Source organism: Lepidothrix coronata, unplaced genomic scaffold (genome assembly GCF_001604755.1).
Source record: "Lepidothrix coronata isolate B3197 unplaced genomic scaffold, Lepidothrix_coronata-1.0 Scaffold48, whole genome shotgun sequence".
Taxonomy (NCBI): Eukaryota; Metazoa; Chordata; class Aves; order Passeriformes; family Pipridae; genus Lepidothrix; species Lepidothrix coronata.
The window spans coordinates 1,340,719-1,358,070 of NW_016690228.1; the positions used below are offsets into that span (position 1 = coordinate 1,340,719).

The 17,352-nt window shown below is 36.7% G+C and overlaps 1 protein-coding gene across 1 annotated transcript in view; it reads left to right on the forward strand.

Annotated features, from left to right (window-relative positions):
- The window catches only part of COG3 (component of oligomeric golgi complex 3), a 31,169-nt gene that overhangs the window by 11,324 nt on the left and 2,493 nt on the right, over positions 1-17,352 (forward strand). Inside the window, exons 12-22 of the mRNA XM_017815011.1 lie at positions 1,062-1,201; positions 2,423-2,583; positions 4,852-4,957; positions 6,757-6,881; positions 8,506-8,595; positions 10,443-10,563; positions 12,865-12,953; positions 13,053-13,187; positions 14,379-14,454; positions 15,928-16,055; positions 16,648-16,746. Coding sequence (XP_017670500.1) covers positions 1,062-1,201; positions 2,423-2,583; positions 4,852-4,957; positions 6,757-6,881; positions 8,506-8,595; positions 10,443-10,563; positions 12,865-12,953; positions 13,053-13,187; positions 14,379-14,454; positions 15,928-16,055; positions 16,648-16,746 — 1,270 coding nt within the window. The remainder of the gene's footprint in view (positions 1-1,061; positions 1,202-2,422; positions 2,584-4,851; positions 4,958-6,756; positions 6,882-8,505; positions 8,596-10,442; positions 10,564-12,864; positions 12,954-13,052; positions 13,188-14,378; positions 14,455-15,927; positions 16,056-16,647; positions 16,747-17,352) is intronic.

Genomic DNA, 17,352 nt, shown 5'->3' on the forward strand with positions numbered 1-17,352 from the left:
AGATAAGAGTTTACCAAAAATCTAGCCAAGACTAGAGATCTGAGATTGAGTGTTGTATTTAATAATAAGGCTGGTGAAACTTTCTCCCGTGGAGAGTTACTGTTTTACCAAGTTGCTTGTAATGCTATGGGATGCAAAGGAAGAGACATTCAAAATGTTTCTTCTGTGAGTATTCTTTTGTGAGCATTTTTGTTCCCTCTCTGAGAGGAACAGAAGTGTCCTTGTCCTATTGACAGACATTCTTTGTGAATTAAAAAAAAAGTTCAATAAAGTCAACATCTTTATCACACATCTAAATGCTCTTGGTGTTTATATTTGCAAATCTAACTGGGGATTTACTTGAATTTTCAGCTACTGGCAATTGCATATTGCTTAATCTGTGATTAGTGAAGGGAGCATTGAGAATAGCAAAAATGTCGAGTGGGTGCTACTCGTTTTTTAACTAAGATATGCATCACTTTGGACATGAAAGCAAAAATGTTTCATATTGCATTGATATCATAACTTTAGTTAGATTGAAAGTGTGTGTACTGCAGTGTTGGTAGTTGTTACAGAAAACATTACCAAGCTCTCCTCCTGCGTCCCTTTTCATGTCCTCCTGGTTCTGATAAACTATTGAGTGCTTGGAATCTGATGAACCTTTTCTCAAGGGGAAATTGGGATTAGGATTCTGAGCTCAGCAGGGACATTTCTTCACACAGATGCCAAGTAAACCAGTTTGCAGTATCTTCCCTTTGTGACAGGTTGAATTGTTGGTTGGTGTGTATGGGTTTTTGTTTGTCTGTTTGGTTTTTTTTAATTTTATTTTAAAATTAATTAAAATATGTACCACCATTTTTAAGCAGTTGTTATCCTACGTATTTTAAAAGACTTTGTAGAAAATAATGGGTTCATGTTTCAAACAGTCCATTCTAAAATCTTCTGTGGCACTGTGTTGCTTTGTTTTCTCACCCTCCTTTCAAAAATCTTTGCCACAAAATAGTCCGTGCTTGTGATAAAATTTTGTTTTGGTATTGTGGGATCCTGAAAGTATTTTGTATTGTTTTATTTTTACTTCATAGTGAACTCTTGGAAAAGTTGTGTCTTTCATTGTATGATGTCCTGAGGCCAATGATCATCCATGTCATTCACTTAGAGACGCTTTCTGAACTCTGCGGGATTCTCAAAAATGAGATGCTTGAAGATCATGTACAGAACAATGGTAACTCACAGATGGAAGCTGATTGTTTTAAGTGTCTTCTTAACTGATAAAATTACTTAATTGCATTGGCAAAAAAATGCCTAGATGTTTTTTTAGTACATCTTAACATTACGTCATCTTTGACATGTTTATGTGAAAAGAATTATGTTTTTTCATTTATAGTAAAGGTCTGTATTTAGGGATTCTGTGTATAGCATCATTTAAATTATTATACTGATGTAGTCCTGTTTGCTCTAGATTGTACAAATGCAAGGAAGCATCCACCCAGTGCATATGCAGAATTGATTTAAATTAACTTTTCAAATTAATGAATTGCTTCGCTTGGCCCTGCTAATGCATCATCCATGTAGAGCTTTCTGCATAATGATGATAAAACAAAGGAATGCAAACTGATTTGTTTTTAAATTTTCCTTAATGTCCTGTTTCCCAGACTAGAAATTGTAACTTCAGCAGAGGAGTTAAGTAGCTGGTGTAGATTTTGGAGCTGTGTACGTGTTCAGAGCTTAAAGTCTCATAGGAGTGACCTTACCTGGTGTTAATATGACCAGTGCATAATGGAATCCTTTCACAGTCTTAAATTTGCACCTGGCAATAAACAGAAATCATACTGATATATCACACAGTGTTACTGAAGCTGTGCCAATAATCATGAAGAACTGCTTACTTTCCTGAAAGTATAAATGTAACACTGTTGGGAATGAGGAAAAACTTGCTGGCATAATCTTTTGGTTAATCTTAAGAACTGTCTTCATACTGCTTAAATTTGGGCTTCTACAATAATTCTTAAGTTGTATATGAGCTGCTTTGAATTATCTGTTCTGGTAGGTAGAAGAGTTATCAACTCCTAACAGTCACACCACAGGCATTGGCTGTGATAGAACCAAAGCCACCTTGCTTTGTTTTTCTCACTGAAATGCCAGTTAATATACCCACGTCTCAAATAATTAGAAAGATTAATTCTGACAAGGCCTCTGATGTAATCAGCGTGAGGTTGAATTTTCACAGTCTAATGAAAATTTGGGGAGCTAAAGGAACTGCATCATGGAGTTCAGTAATTCCTTGTTTGTCACAAATTTGTCTGGAGGCTGCTGTTCCAAAAATAGTCTGACTTCATCTACAGCAAGCAGGTTTTTGATAGTTCTATATGTGATACTTCAAAGTTTTGTTTCTATTAGCTGGTTTTGTAATTAACGAATTTGTGCTTTTCTTTACCTTTGTCAGCTGAACAACTGGGTGCATTTGCAGCTGGTGTCAAGCAGATGTTAGAAGATGTACAAGAGCGTCTTGTCTATAGGACACATATTTACATTCAGACTGATATCATAGGCTACAAGCCTGCTCCGGGCGATCTCGCTTATCCTGACAAGTTGGAAATGATGGAGGTATAGCATCAGCTATTTTATTGTCCTTGATTGGTTTTCTTTTTATGTGCAGTGTACACAGCTCTGCAGTACGGTGCTTTGCAGCCAGGGTTTTCCAGTTCCTAGGTGTATTTAGTATTACTGGCATTATCAAATTGGCACCTGCTGATTAAATTATGACCCTAAATTTTTTATTTACATTAATAACTAGTAGGTATTACCAATGTGTTTTCTAGTTGAGCTGGAGTTGAAGAGTAGCTTTAGACAGTCACAGCTGAAAGTCTGTTTTCAGAAGTACTGGTCTGCTAGTGTTTGGTAGGCACGTGTGCACGCTTGTTCAGGCAGTGTAAGGGCAGACTTGCTTGCAACTTCAGATAATTTAAGATGTCAGCAACAATTTCCAGTAGCCTTTTTCAGGTTCTTAGCAGTATTAACCATTTTTGTAGTCATTCCAAGAGCTTTGAGTCAATGTTTCTGTTGAAATGGATCAAACTAATTATTCTTACTTAAAAAAGTTAATACTATACCGATGAAAGATTTCAAAATGAACTAACTCACAAAAATAAAAAAAGTGGCCAGTGAGAAAGTTAAAATTGGTTTTTGACTAGAGCAAATGCATTTGATATGCAACTGAAGGATAGCATTGCATGGAAGCAGTAAAGCATAGTAAAGATTCCCCCCTCAGGTAACAGTTGCCCTTCACTTTATAACGAGAGGCCCAAGCTGTCAAAGGATTGAGTTGACTGAGAACGGCAGTTCCAACGTGGACTGGCAAGATCTAGATTTTATTGCTCTATTCTGTTTTCCATCTAGCTACCAGAATAGGTGGTGGTACTTACAAAATTGTAGGATTTATTTCTAGCTGACCAGTTGGTATAGAGAAGCTATTGTTTGACTTCAGAATCAGAGCATTACTTATCTAAACACAGAAGCTTTACAGCTATATATATATATATATATGTTTTGCTGTGTGCTGAAAGAAATGAATGTTGTACTTACTGTGCTCAGTTCTTGAGAGAACTTCTTGGCAGTGAACTTAACATTTCTATGACATTGTCTTTATACATGTCTAAAGCTTTTATTATGGTACAGTTTATGCTTTGGTGATTACAAGGGACATGCATGGCATTTTAGGAAAGCATTTACAAACCCTAAAGCTAGTGAGTTTGTTGAATACATGCTTTTTTGTACTGAAAGTTTAAGGACTAATAAGCATTTGAAGACAGAGCAAAAATAGTAACTGAGAAGACATTTTGTCCACCACACAAAATGTCACTAAATGGGATCCCTCCATTCAGAACAACTAGTGATCAGAAGATTTACCAGTGTAACTGTTAGGAGTACAGGTTTGTTTGGTTGGTTTGGGGTCTTTTATTATTTATTTATTGTGTTGCTAAAATTGTGTGTATAGAATTGGATTAAAAAATTGTTGTGAGACCTTCTTCATGTTAGCTATAATTTCTCTAGGCAAGTAATGCAGCTGCTTGGTCCATATGGGGGCCTTATTTTCTAACACGAGTCCTATGGCCCTTCAGTTAGAAAGTTCATTCCAAACTGAGAAATTATGCTGCTCTTCATATGTCCTCATAAGACTCCAGTTTTTGCCTGGTTTGAGATTCATTTTGCTACTTGATTGCTTTTAAACCTCAAAACCTTGCTATTCAGAGAGACCTTCTGTCTTAGTAAATTAATTATTAAAATGTTAAAAGCACAAGGCAGAAATATGTCTTGTGCTGTTCTACTCAAATATTAATGCAGTTCTTTGCCCATTCTTGCTGCCTCTTGTTGCTTTGAAGCAGACCAAGTAGTGAAAAATATTGAAGTGTGGAAATGTTGAGTAATGTTAGAGGAGAACTTTTGGCTGAACTCCTGCAGGGAATAAGCTAGAGAGTACTTTCAGGCCATCTGCACATATCGTTTATGGGAATAAAGCCATCACAAAAATTATCCGTATAAAATCCAAGTGAGTGTTGAATTGAGTTCCCCAATTTGAGCTTCTCTTTCTAGGTAGCTTCATAGGTTATTATTATTTAGAGATCAGTGAAAAAAAGGAAAAATGGAAGGAACAGTGCTTTACACAGATCTGTGTAATATTTGTGAATCTTAATTGACATTTCAATGTTTCTGCCACTGTTTTGGAAACATCTGTCTGTGAAACACTGGGAGCTGAGTGTAGCTGACTCCTTTTGCAATTTAGTATGCTTTTCTCTGTTGTAACCAAAGCAGTGTAAGGCTGCTTGAATAAAGGAGAAAAAATATTATAATGTTATTGTGTATCTTTCTTTGCAGCAAATTGCACAGAGTTTAAAAGAGGAACAGAAGAAGCTGCCATCTGAAGCTTCATTTTCAGATGTTCAACTAGAAGATCCCAAGACCTGCAGTTTAGTTAAATCTGGTATGAAGTACATCTTATATTGTCAGATTAATGCATAAAGCTCGTGGGGAGTGAGCATTAACCTGAACCATTTGTGAGAAACCTGCATGTATCTTAAAGGGTTATTTTCCTAGAGAAATTCGTAAGAGATTTTGAGAGGTAAACTTGTCTCAAAGTTGTTAGCTTTGTATTTTTTATGAGAAACAGCTTAATCTTGTTCTCTTGGTGGCATTTCTTTGTGCTTTCAATGCAATCCATTATGTGAAGCAGCTACTTTTGCAGCCAACAGCATCTATTATACTTTGTATGAAACTGAGCTTTTCTATTCTCCATTGCAAAGTAGCCCCGCCATCAAGATGTGTACTTCGGGATGCTTCTGACTTTTAGCTTTAGCTGTGCTCTGTGACCCGTGTGTCTGTAAATTACAGTTCACTGGAATGAAATTCCATGAAGTATGGTGGTTTTGATGCCAGTCATTTGAGTGTTACAGATTTTTAAATTATTGTCTAAGATCCATTAAGAATTTCTCCTTTTTTTTTAACCATTGTTCAGAATGGTACAACATCATTTTTACCAGCAGCATCTTTGTCATCTCTTTATCAGTTGTTTCTCAAATTGTTTTTGGTTATGTGGTATTTTCTTGCTTTTGGCTTGGAAGGTCTGCAAAGGTCTTTCTGGCTGTTTTTGGCTGAACTCCACAAAACCTATTGAGAAAGGAGTTCATCTTACTTCAAGCCAGGTGGATGGAATTTGCAAGTCCTGTTAATCTCGTGCATTCAGGAAATGGAAGGAACCTATAAGGTGTAACTTGAAGATATGCCTCTAAGATAATTGGGATTATTTGCCCTTCAAAGGTGCCTCCGTCCCATTTCAGTGCCTGCAGGAGTAGTTGAAGTGACTAATAAATAGCCTAGGAAGCTCAAACTGGCAACTAAGATCTTACAGGCTTTCCAATTAATGTGACAATAAATTTATAGTTGCAAAAGGTAGAAAGATATTGCTGAATTATTTCAGACAATTTTCACACTGATCACATAAACACTTCACAAGTGCTTTTTTCCATCATCAGGTAAAACTTTAAACATTTTACTTTTTTCTGATGGTTGCTAATTGAAATCCGAGTTCTGATGCTATTGACTTAGCTGTTTCCCAGCTTGATTTGAGGAGAAAATGAAAATAATACAGACTTCTGTCTGTCAGGTGTTGTGAAAATCCATTTTGAGCATACAGAATTATTACGAAAGTTATTCAGGAGGAACACTTTTTTATGTTTGCAACAACCTCATGACAAAATTGGGGTTTTGCCATTATTTTTGCGGTTATTAACATGATGTTTAGACCCTGTATTTTCTGCAACTGTTTAATCAATGTAGGATTATCCCCAGCAGAACAGAAAACAGGAAGTAAAATTAATGGAATTTTTTTTCCCTTGAACATTTCCTGTAATTCTCTGATCTCTACCCATTTTTTCAGTAATTGTTCGATCATTTCAGCTGTTCAGCTGAGTGGGAAGTGCCTGTCATTGGAGACATGGCCTGTAAAAGTAACTCTTTCAAAGGTGTTGAGCTGGTCCACCCCTGAAAGCAAATTCATGTCTTTTACAGCCATGTGCTCTATTCACATCAGAAATCTAGTACTGACCTGCTCAGAAGGAAAAAAAATTACCTGGTTGGGTAAAATAAAATGTCTTATTACTACTTATTACAGTCAGTATATTACTACTTATTACAGTCAGTATAAGTGCAGTGGATGTTACAGTCTGCTTTGGTTGAAAGGACAGATGAGCAAGTTTTTCATGTGTGTATTTTGCTTTTAAACAGGTTCAGCTGAATCCCTTAATCCCAGGCACCAGACCACGATTTCACCAGCAGATCTGCATGGAATGTGGTATCCTACTGTCAGAAGGACTCTAGTGTGTCTCTCCAAACTGTATAGATGTATAGACGTATGCAAAACTTTCTTTATCTATTTTTTTTAAGTGAAGTTATGAAGTGTGTATAGCACCATGTCTAAATATTTTAATATAAATTAGGAATGGACAATTACAGGCCTCTTATCTCTTAGTCTTTTTGCTGCTATCTTTATGTAAAACAGGAGAACTAAAAAATGTAGGTCATAATTTTCAAGACAATTTTGTACTTGTAGAATTAGAAGAATGGCACTGATTTGTACATCTATTGCTTTTACTATTATAGAAATAATTCAGTGTGTGATGTTCAAGATACTGGTCGCATCAAAGTTGAGGAGTGAGTAGGACAAGAAAGAATAGAAAGTTCTGGGTCAATTGTAGAGAATGATTTTATTGCTGAAATTACTGGGTGAACGTATTTCTTTGTGCTTTGCAGGACATCAGACAAGGTGATGTTTCTGCTCTTAAAAATGGTGACTCTACTACTTCTATATTTTGGAAATGTTCTGAAATTCTTTTTGTGGCACATCTTTGAAGTTCCAAAACGTAGGAGACATTTCCATAGTTTAAGACAGTAGAAATCTACATGTCTAACAGAAACAAAAGCAGTGTTTACTTAACACATATTTTGAGACTTGCCCATTAGAATCTGTTTTATTGTCTTTCACCTAATAGCATAAGAGGCTGATAAGTCTCTGAGGAAAATTTTCTGTATGTCTTGTATCTTTATTAGATACATACAGAGTGCATTTCAAAATACCTTTGATGGGTGTTATTTGAGACTGCTACCAAGATGCTATTGCTTAAAAAGAAGCTGGAAAATCTGAATGCTTTATTGCTTAAAATATCAATCTCATTAAAGATAGATGAGTATTTGCCTTTGTTGTCAGCTAGACCTTTGGAGATGAGGTCGGTTTTATGTTGTTTGCAAGGCTCATTTGTAGTGTGTCTGCACAGAGAATCATTTATTTTTCCCATGAGGTACTTTAGAGAACTGGTACCCCTTGCCTGCACCCTGTAGATAGGAGAAGTCATGAATGCGTGGCACTGGCAAGTCTGGGGGCAGTCAGGGCTGTCATGTACTGCATTGCAGTGCTGGTGGAGGCGAGCTGTGTTCCTACAGCTGGTTCAGCCGTAGGATGTAGATGCTGCAGCTTAGTGAGTTACTGCGTGTCACCTGGGCCATCGCAGCTGTCACGTTTGTTTACTAACCTGTCGCAAATGTGAGGTAATTTGAGTTTGCTTGAGGTTAAACTCATGCGAATGATCTTGAGTCTGTTGCAGGTTCAACTTGCACGCACAACACAGGTAGTTACCCTGGCACACAAAGTGTCTGGTCAGGTTACCCAGCAAACATCGTTCGTGCTGGTAGCTCTCAGTGCGTGAGGTGTCACTCACCATGTCACTCCCCGGGTGCCAATTCAGAGCTAGAGGGTAAGCAGGGCATGCTCGAGAGTGCACCCGTATCCAGCCCGAGTGCTTGTAGCAACCTTTTGTGTCACGCCATCCTGTCTTACTGCATGCAGACAACATGTTTGTAGCTTGTTGATCTGGAGGTTTATATGCTGGTAAGCACATCGTTCAGAAACTGCAATTCTTTAAATTCTGCCTAAGCTTTGCTAACACCTTTTTTGTTGGTTTGATTTCCTCTTCCCCGCAGAGGGCAGTGTTTCAGGGATTATCACAGGAGGCCTTATCTGCCTGCATCCAGTCGCTGCTGGGAGCTGCTGATTCCATCAGCAAAAACAAGGTCAGAATCTGTGGTATGTTTTCCAAACCCTTCCCCTCCACTCTGTGTATATCTAAAGTCATGAAGCAGTTTTTCAGAATTCTGTTGAAATCTTAGTCAAAACATGTTCCTCTGCCCCCAGAGACCTGAGGGATTTGCCAGTTCTTAGTTATGGTTAATGTATTGCCAAGCAAAGATAATGATTCACATGCAAGCCTATCTGAAAATGGGAAATACAGGTCGTAGCAATCATGTTTACAGGCTGCTCTAACTCATGGGAATACAATGAAGTGATGTCTAAAGAAAAATTTCTGCTAGAGGACTCTGCTCCCTATATTTATTTTCACTGTCTGTTACTCTTGTTCTCTACCTCCACTGTTTGTTTGAATTTTCAAAAATCTTTCTGTTATATTCACTGGGAAGATTTTCTAAGTATTCTTTGCTCAGAGCTGTATTATCACAAGGTCTGATCTGTTATGTTGCTCAGAATTCAATGCAGATTCATCAAGTCATTTTAACTTAAAGTGTTAGTTTAAGTAGTTGGAGTAAACTTTAGTTTTTCCTGTCACAATTCCTTTAATACAAATACTGTAGTAATTTGATAATTCTTAACAGCCAGGAAGTGAATTTAAAAAAAAAAAAAAGGAGAAGTCTTAGTAGGCTAAAATTGTTGGATTTTTATAAGCAGTAAATACTTAGTAATGAAAAGTTTTAGTTGTGAAGAGCTGTTTTGAACTATTTGAGTGTCCTTTGAAAAATGCCTGTTAAACATAGTATCTTTAAAAAGAAATTCAAACTGCATTTCCTTTAGTTTGAGTAGATAACTATTGCCTATGTAATTGATTCAGAATTCTGCAGTTAAATATCCATTCCAGCACTGTGTTCAGCATTAACTTAAAAGTATTATGGAGAATGAAACTTATCCTGCCGTGAAGCTTAGATAGGTTGGCCCAGAACTAGGATCTGTACCACTTTGTTCTTGATGCATGTTAATTTAACATTACCTGGTGAAATCGTGGATGTAAGAATTAAAAAAAACAAAAGGCCAAAATCAAACAATTCAAGAAGCCCTTCCACCACTTACTTTTAGTGAAATTTTTATTTGTTAAAACTGCATATTTAAATCTGATTTCTTCTTTACTGTTTTATTTAACATTATATCAAGGAAATTTCTCTTCCAGCTTGCAAAAGCAAATTTGATTTCTTGAGTCCTCCTCCTTTTACCTCAATGAGCCATGGACTTCAAAGATTAAAACCAGCATGCATTATAAACCACTTAGCTAAAATAACAAGCAGTGCAAAACATCCTCTGGGTGGTGTGAACTTGGCCTTGTTTTATTCTTTCTATCTTTGCTGTACTGCTTAGAAATTAACTAAGTTTTGTGTTTAATGACATGAGAAAAATGCCTTGTAAGACCTTTGCAGAATAGCACAGTTAATCAGGGTTATTACAGGAACATTAACTGTTTGTCTTTTTTTTAGTCATCATAATGATTAAAACAAATTTAGAACCTCATGTTTTTCAACTATAAATTACATGAATTACATTAAATAATTCCTGGCTCTTAAGAAGAATAAGTTTGTATCTTTCAAAGAGTGGATACCTGTACTTAATGGGGACATTTAGTAATATGGCTATATAATCTAATTCTTCTAAGAGATGTGAATAAAGTCTGTTTCTGTAGTGCAGTGTATTAGGAATAGTACAGAAGCGGGATTTGTTGATCCCAGAGCGTAGTTAATGGCACTACAGACTAATGGAAAAAGCTTGTTAACTAATAAAAGCAGAAATGTTGAAACTTTGCTCTTCATCTAATTGTTTGGGGATTTTTTTACATGTAATGCATGTTCTTTCTCTTCTGCTGTAGACCCAGGTTGATGGACAACTTTTCTTAATAAAACACCTTTTGATTCTTCGTGAACAAATTGCTCCTTTCCACACTGATTTCACCATTAAGGAAATTTCCCTGGACCTTAAGAAAACTAGAGGTACTGAACAGTTGCTGGCTACAGAATGGAGTGGGATTGTCCTCCCTTAATGTGCCAGCAAAAGTTCTGGGTTTATTTTATGTTCACTTGCAATGACCTGTATGCTTTTTCTAATCTCTTGCTTTGTTCTTAGCTTCTCTGAAAAAAACCCAAAACCATTCTCTTACTCAGGGCAATTCAAGATGTATCTAACAAATTCTTTATTTTTGTATGAAATGTGTTTGTCTGCTTTTTGCTGCTGACCTAACTTATTTATCCAGTCCTTTTTAAGAACAGCTAAGTAACCTATGTTTCTATTGCACAGAGATGTCTTTTCCCTCTTCTGACCCCTTAAAGGAATATCTTTTGCTACTGCTGTTTAGCAGGTGAATTTAACAATACATAGTCAACTTTCCTAGAACAAATCAAGATTTCCTAGACATTTCTGTGAGGTTTTTGTTTTGAAAAGGTTTTCTTCTTTTACAAGTTCAGTAAACAGTATTGTTGAATGGTATTATGTAGCAAGTGTGTTTGTTTTAGGAAGTGAAAATAGAAATAGTGGCCATGATCATGGTTTTGAAATTGTACTATGGTTCCTGTGTAAAATACAGGAAAAAAGCTCTCAATACAAAAGTGAACTGTTGTGCAGTTTCCAATTTTATAAAGATAATGGGAAAAATTACTGGGAGCATGTCAAATTTCTCTCCTTCCATTCCAGAAGAGAGAGCTGAAAAAATAACTTGTCTCTCCTGCTATCTAATAAACTGCGCTCTTAACTCTGAAGCAAGCAATTCTTACACTAACTATTTCACTTGTTGCACTTGAACATCAATGAAACCTCCTACCTGTTGAGTAGTTTCTAGTTGACTAGAGGTTAAAGGGCAAATATATCCTTTTGGTGTTTTGTCCTGGCTGACACACAAGTTTGTTCTCCGTTTTCATTTAATGGAATAAATTTTTGTGCCAGCCAGTGCTTTGCAGATGGTAGTGGTAAGTAATGGAAAACACTTTCTTTATATTGGGTGGTGGCAGTGGTGTTGAAAAGATGTACGTTGTGCTTAATTCTTAATGTGGTGTAGCATGGAACAGTAGGGCTTTTATATTTGGGAGGAGTTGTAGAAGAAAAATAACGAATTAGCTAATGGGCTAGCAGGTTTACTGTGTTCTAGCCAAACTTTCTGCACATAGATTTAAGATTTAATTTGGGATTTATAGACAAAGGAATACTGCTTAATGTAAAAGTCATGCTTTCACCCAATTTTTTTTGAAGTAGTGTAAATGTAAGGTTCATGTAACTGAAATATGCAGTGGGAAAAGGGACTTTCTCACTGGCTGGCTTATAGACTTCTAATCAAGAGCTTGGGCTGTCTTTGGAATTAGTGAAGTTTCTGGGGAATAATTCAGAGAACAAAAATAATGTTTCTCTGTGGTTTCCGTTAACTGCAAGGAGTGCAGATTCTTAGTTCGGTGCTAAACCTACATGCCTGTGTATTTGGTATTCCTTCTTGATTTAATGCCCTGTACAGCACTTCTTTAGCTCTTATGTCTTGTTTCCCTCACATTGTTTTATACAGCAAGAAGGGCACAGAATTGCTTTTGAAAAAATAAAAAAGCAGATGGATGTGTAGGATGATAAATGAATGACAGTAGGGCAGTAAGCTATACTGAAACTACTGATAATTTTCTTTTCCCCAATTTGACTAGATTTCAGGTTGACAACATCCTGTTAGCACTATAGGAGTAATTTCAGTATCTTGCGTTAATTACAGACATTGTTGTTTTTTCTTCCGGGGACTTCTGTAGAGAACATAAATATGAGTGTCTGTCAACCTTGGTGTTTTGTTATTTAGTTCTAACTAAAACAATTAAGCACAGAGGAAGAAAGCACCAGTTCTAAGTTATTTCATGCAACCCTACTTGGTTTTCCCAGGCAATGTGCAAAATTCTGCATATTGTTTGTAAATGCTTAACTACATAGCTTATGTAAAAGTCTTTCACTTGTAGATACAGTTAACAAGGAGAGCTTGCACACTTTACATGCTCATAGCAGTGCAGTTAATATCAGTAACTTGTTAGTTTCTTGTAATGTATTTATCTGTTTAGACTGTGCAACTATTGGATTCAGGTTTACCATAGGCACAGTTAAAAAATAGAAGATTAAGCTTTGTGTGCTTCTGTGCATGTGCACTTGTGCATCCACTCCTAGCAATACTGGAATCATTAATGTCACCATTGTAATCATTCAGACTGGATGATTAGAGTTTGTAAGTCCTGGAGATGAATCGCATTGACTTATGGTATGAGTGACTTTCTGATTCACAGATGCAGCATTTAAAATCCTGAATCCCAAGGCAGTTTCAAGATTTTTTAGACTAAACAGCAACAACGCCTTGATACAGTTCTTACTGGAGGTAATACGGAGTCTTATTTCATTAGGAAAAATTGTGTCATTTAAGTGTTTGGTGATTTCTGGCAAATTAAAAGAAGAGAATTGTTGTCCTCTGTTCAAGGGTACTCCAGAAATCAGAGAACATTATATCGACTCTAAGAAAGATGTAGATCGTCATCTGAAATCAGCTTGTGAGCAGTTTATTCAGCAGCAAACCAAACAATTTATAGAACAGCTGGAGGAGTTCATGACAAAGGTACAAATGTGTTGTGTGTTTGTTAACCTAACTGAAGTACTGGTAGCACAAGGGAATTAGTATTTAAATTGGGTATAGGAGAAGCTGCTAGTTCTGTCTGATTAGCTGAAGATGATGTGTTTTCCTTTAAATTCCAAAAACAATTTTCCGGGCATTTTTTGAGGTTAATGCATTAAAGGTACATGACATAGTTTGTTTTTAAAAGCAACCCTTGTGCTCTTAGATCAAGAAGCTTTAATGTTCCATTGAGTTGAAACAGGTTTGTGAAGGTTGGCTGGAGCTTTTCTGTTTCTTGGAAAATTCCTACCTTGACTGCATTTGTAAGCCTTCAAAAACAATATTGGGTCATGTGTGTTCTTGAGGGAGGTCTTAGAGTATGACTGTGAAGTGTGTTAAAATTTTCTGGTTTCAGTGTATTTTACACCAATGAGGTGTTTGATGAGCAGGACTTTCTTTACAAGTTCTTCTTGGGACAGAAATTCCTGATAAAAGTTGGTTAGAAAGATGAAGCATCTTAGGGGATAGAAACAAAAAAGATATCTTTTTACAATACATCTCTTTCTAGAACCTGCTCTAGAGCTCAGGATTTTTAGGTATCTTGAGAACAACCACGCAGGAGAATCTATTCTGAAAAATGAAGAGTGATGTGGATCCTGATGTGCTGAGAATAAGTGACATGACCTCTCAGAAACTGGGGCTACAGCATTGCATGGACAGCAGATATCCCAGCTGCTGATTTTTGAGAATTTAGAAGATTACAGTATTAAATTTACTGATGCCTCTCATGCTGGGGTAGGGGTCAGTGGCATGCCTAAAATATAGATGGGTAACTGGAGAGATTGATAGATTGTCTGAGTGATCCCAGTGATTCATTGAGAATCTGGGGAGTTTGACTAAGCTGCTTAAGTATAAATCTTTTTTGAGGTTTTGTATCCTTTGATGCCTAAGCGTCTTTGTAAATTTAATCCCATTTTGAATTTTACTTTCAAGAATTCATCACAGTTGTAATTTTGAATTGCATTTCTGTCACACTGCTTCCCCTGTGTGTTGTTAAGCCAGGTCATAGAAGAGAAAGAGCAGGGGAGATTCCGTACACTACGGTATCTGAGAGACTTGTGCAATTTTCACTTGGTCACTTTGTTGTGAATTCAACTGAAAGAAACATAATTTTGTTGATTTTACTTTTTTTAGGTAGCTGCTTTAAAAACAATGGCCACTCAAGGAGGTCCAAATTACAGCCTATCACAGCAACCTTGGGCACAACCAGGTATTTGCTTTGGTTTATATTTATGATACTATTAAGAACCTGAAAAAGTGGCCAGAATAACTTGGACTGTGAGACTGTGATTGATTTTGAAAAATTGAACTGTCTACCTTTTTCTTGAAAATCCTGCCTTCCATTTTAACCCATGTGCTAGTTTAAATGTGTTAAGCCACCTCTAAATCAAAACCTGACAAACTTTAGAATATGTATTTAATTGGTGCAGTAGATGAATGCCTTGAGTATTTCTCAAGCTGTGACTGTTCTTGCATGTAAACAGCATTTCTGCAACTGCATACAGAATCTGCTTAAGGAATTATTTGATTATATTATGATAAATTATATTATATTAAATTATATATTAAATTATAAATTATTATATTATGATTATATTTTGCTTTTGTACGAAAGAATGAATCCACCCTGTAGCTTTTATTGTCTGTACATTTGGTACCTACTTTCTTTACAGTTTCCCTGTCACTATGCAAAAATGGAATCTGGCTTTGTTTTCCTATTCTTAAGAATTGAAATGTGAATGCTTCATAGGAACATTTGGAACAGTTTTAGATGTTCCTGGGTTGTTTTGCTCTTCACATTGCAAAGTTGTGCTTCTGGGTCAAAAATCTGATTATTCCAATTCATACATCAAAACCTTCTGTTGCATCATGTTCTTAAGATGCAAAGCCAGCCATATTCATACGTAATTCAGTGCTGCTCCGTGGGTCAGACACTCTCAAGGGCTAACTTGAGCTTCTACTTAACGTCTCCTGCTTCTTCAGGAGTATTTTTAATGTTTGTTTGGAGATAATTATGTGTGTAGAAGCAGATCTAAGCAGAGCTTCTGCTGTATCTTGGAGTCATTTGTCTGGGAAGCAGGATTAGGCAAAAAATTTAGATATGGCAGAAATTGAGTGTATTAACTTCAGTACTTTAAAACTGCAAAATATATTTTTCCCCTGGCCTTTAAGCAATGATCTTGTAAAATCATTAAAATTCCTAGCAATAAAGAAAGAAGGTCTTGTCTGAGAGGATTCCTGTCTGGTTGTTTCAAAATCCAGGTGTCTGTGCAGACATTTCTTCTCGCAGATGTGGCCTGTGCTCAGTAAGGTGAATTTGTGATATTCTGTTCTCTTTACTACAATTGTTTATTTCCCGGCAGCTTCTTTTCCAGGTAGGTTTTCTATGGGGGAAACCTATGTAGAACTTTGTTGCTAATGGAAGGCTGTGACTTCAGGAACCTCAGGAGGATGTGGTATCTTGCAGAAATGGGTTGGATGCATTTTCTGCAGTGTCTGGCATGCTGTGGTCATGTGATGGGTTTGATACTGCACAGTCGAGCCGCCCCCTCTCTCTCTTTCGCCCAAACCTGTGGTAATGGTCAGCCCCAGTAAAATGGAGTTGATTTTCTGGAGTCTAGGTTTCAGCTAGCAGAACTGCTAGCTATTTTAGCCTATTAAGCATATTTTATTTTACTTCCAGCAAAGATCAACGATCTGGTCTCTTCCACTTATAAGACAATAAAAACAAAGCTGCCGTCAACGTTACGAAGCATGTCCTTGTACTTGTCCAATAAAGATACAGAATTAATTTTGTTTAAGCCAGTCAGGGTGAGTATTGCTGGCATGTTTTTCTGTAGGTGTTTCACGATGATATCTTTAGCTTAAAAAAAAAACCAAACCCAAACAGCTGTCCTGCTCTCTGTTGTACTCAGCCTATGTAACACACACACACTACAGGGAAGTAACTGGTCCTGTTTATTCTGCAAGTCTGCCACTTGGCACCCTATGAGCTACTGTAAAGAAAATTACTTCTGTCCCAGCCCAAACCAGTTCAGTTTGGTCAGTTATGCCTGGGCAGAAGCACCAGGGGCAGAGAAGATAATACAGATTTAATGAAAAACCTACCATAAACTACCAGAAGAACCAAGCTTGAGTTTTAGGCTTCCAGGTTAAGTCTTTAAGACTCAGTGTTTCAGTTTAGCACATCTTGGCTGAAGTTTTTTATCTCACAGCCAACATGGATTCCTTGTAGCTGTTCCCAAAACGACTTGTTTTAGAGGAAAAGTTCTTAAAGCTTGACTGCTTCTCCTTGCCTGGTCATATAAGTAGCTATTCCATGTACATTGTGCTTATTGTGGTTCATGTTTGAGATGAGTGTTGTGTTTTTTAATAATGAGTTTTTTCTTCTTTCATTTAAAAGAATAACATTCAGCAAATGTTCCAGAAACTCCATGCTTTGTTAAAGGAAGAATTTAGTAATGAAGATCTGCAAATCATAGCTTGTCCTTCAATGGAACAGGTATGTATTGAAGCTCTATGTTTTATCAGTTGCTCTTTCATGTGACTTGCTTTTCTAAACATTGATTTTTTTCATTTTTAGTATTTCCAGTGTTCAGAATCTTTATTTATTTATTATCCCCCTTAATCCTGGATGATTAAACTCAGGGCATTATCTGAACTTTAGGCTCTCAGCTAGAAAAGGGCTTTGTTTGGGTTTTTCTTTAAAGACTATCTAACTGATTTTCTTAAACCAAAGTGATGATTGATGTTGCTGGGACTGAGTTGTACAACATTGTAGAAGAGTTTTTCTGTTTCTAGGCGTTGTCTTTTCAGAGAGATATCAAAGCCAATGAATGCACCTTAAAAAAGCCTGTGCATTTGAAGGCAGTCTTGCTTTTGCCAAATATAAAAAGCAGCAACTTCTGCATTCAGGAAGCATGAGAAAGAATTACTAGGGTGCATTTCAAGTAAATTGCATTGGGAAAATGTGCGATTGTTATGGAAGTGTAACCCTACGTGGTAGGTAAAGTCTTTAGTCTCAGAGATGATTTGGTTTAAGAATTCTCTCTGTTAGGGTTTTCTGGCAGAAACCAAGTAGGTTTTGAAGATGTCACTTTGACCTTAG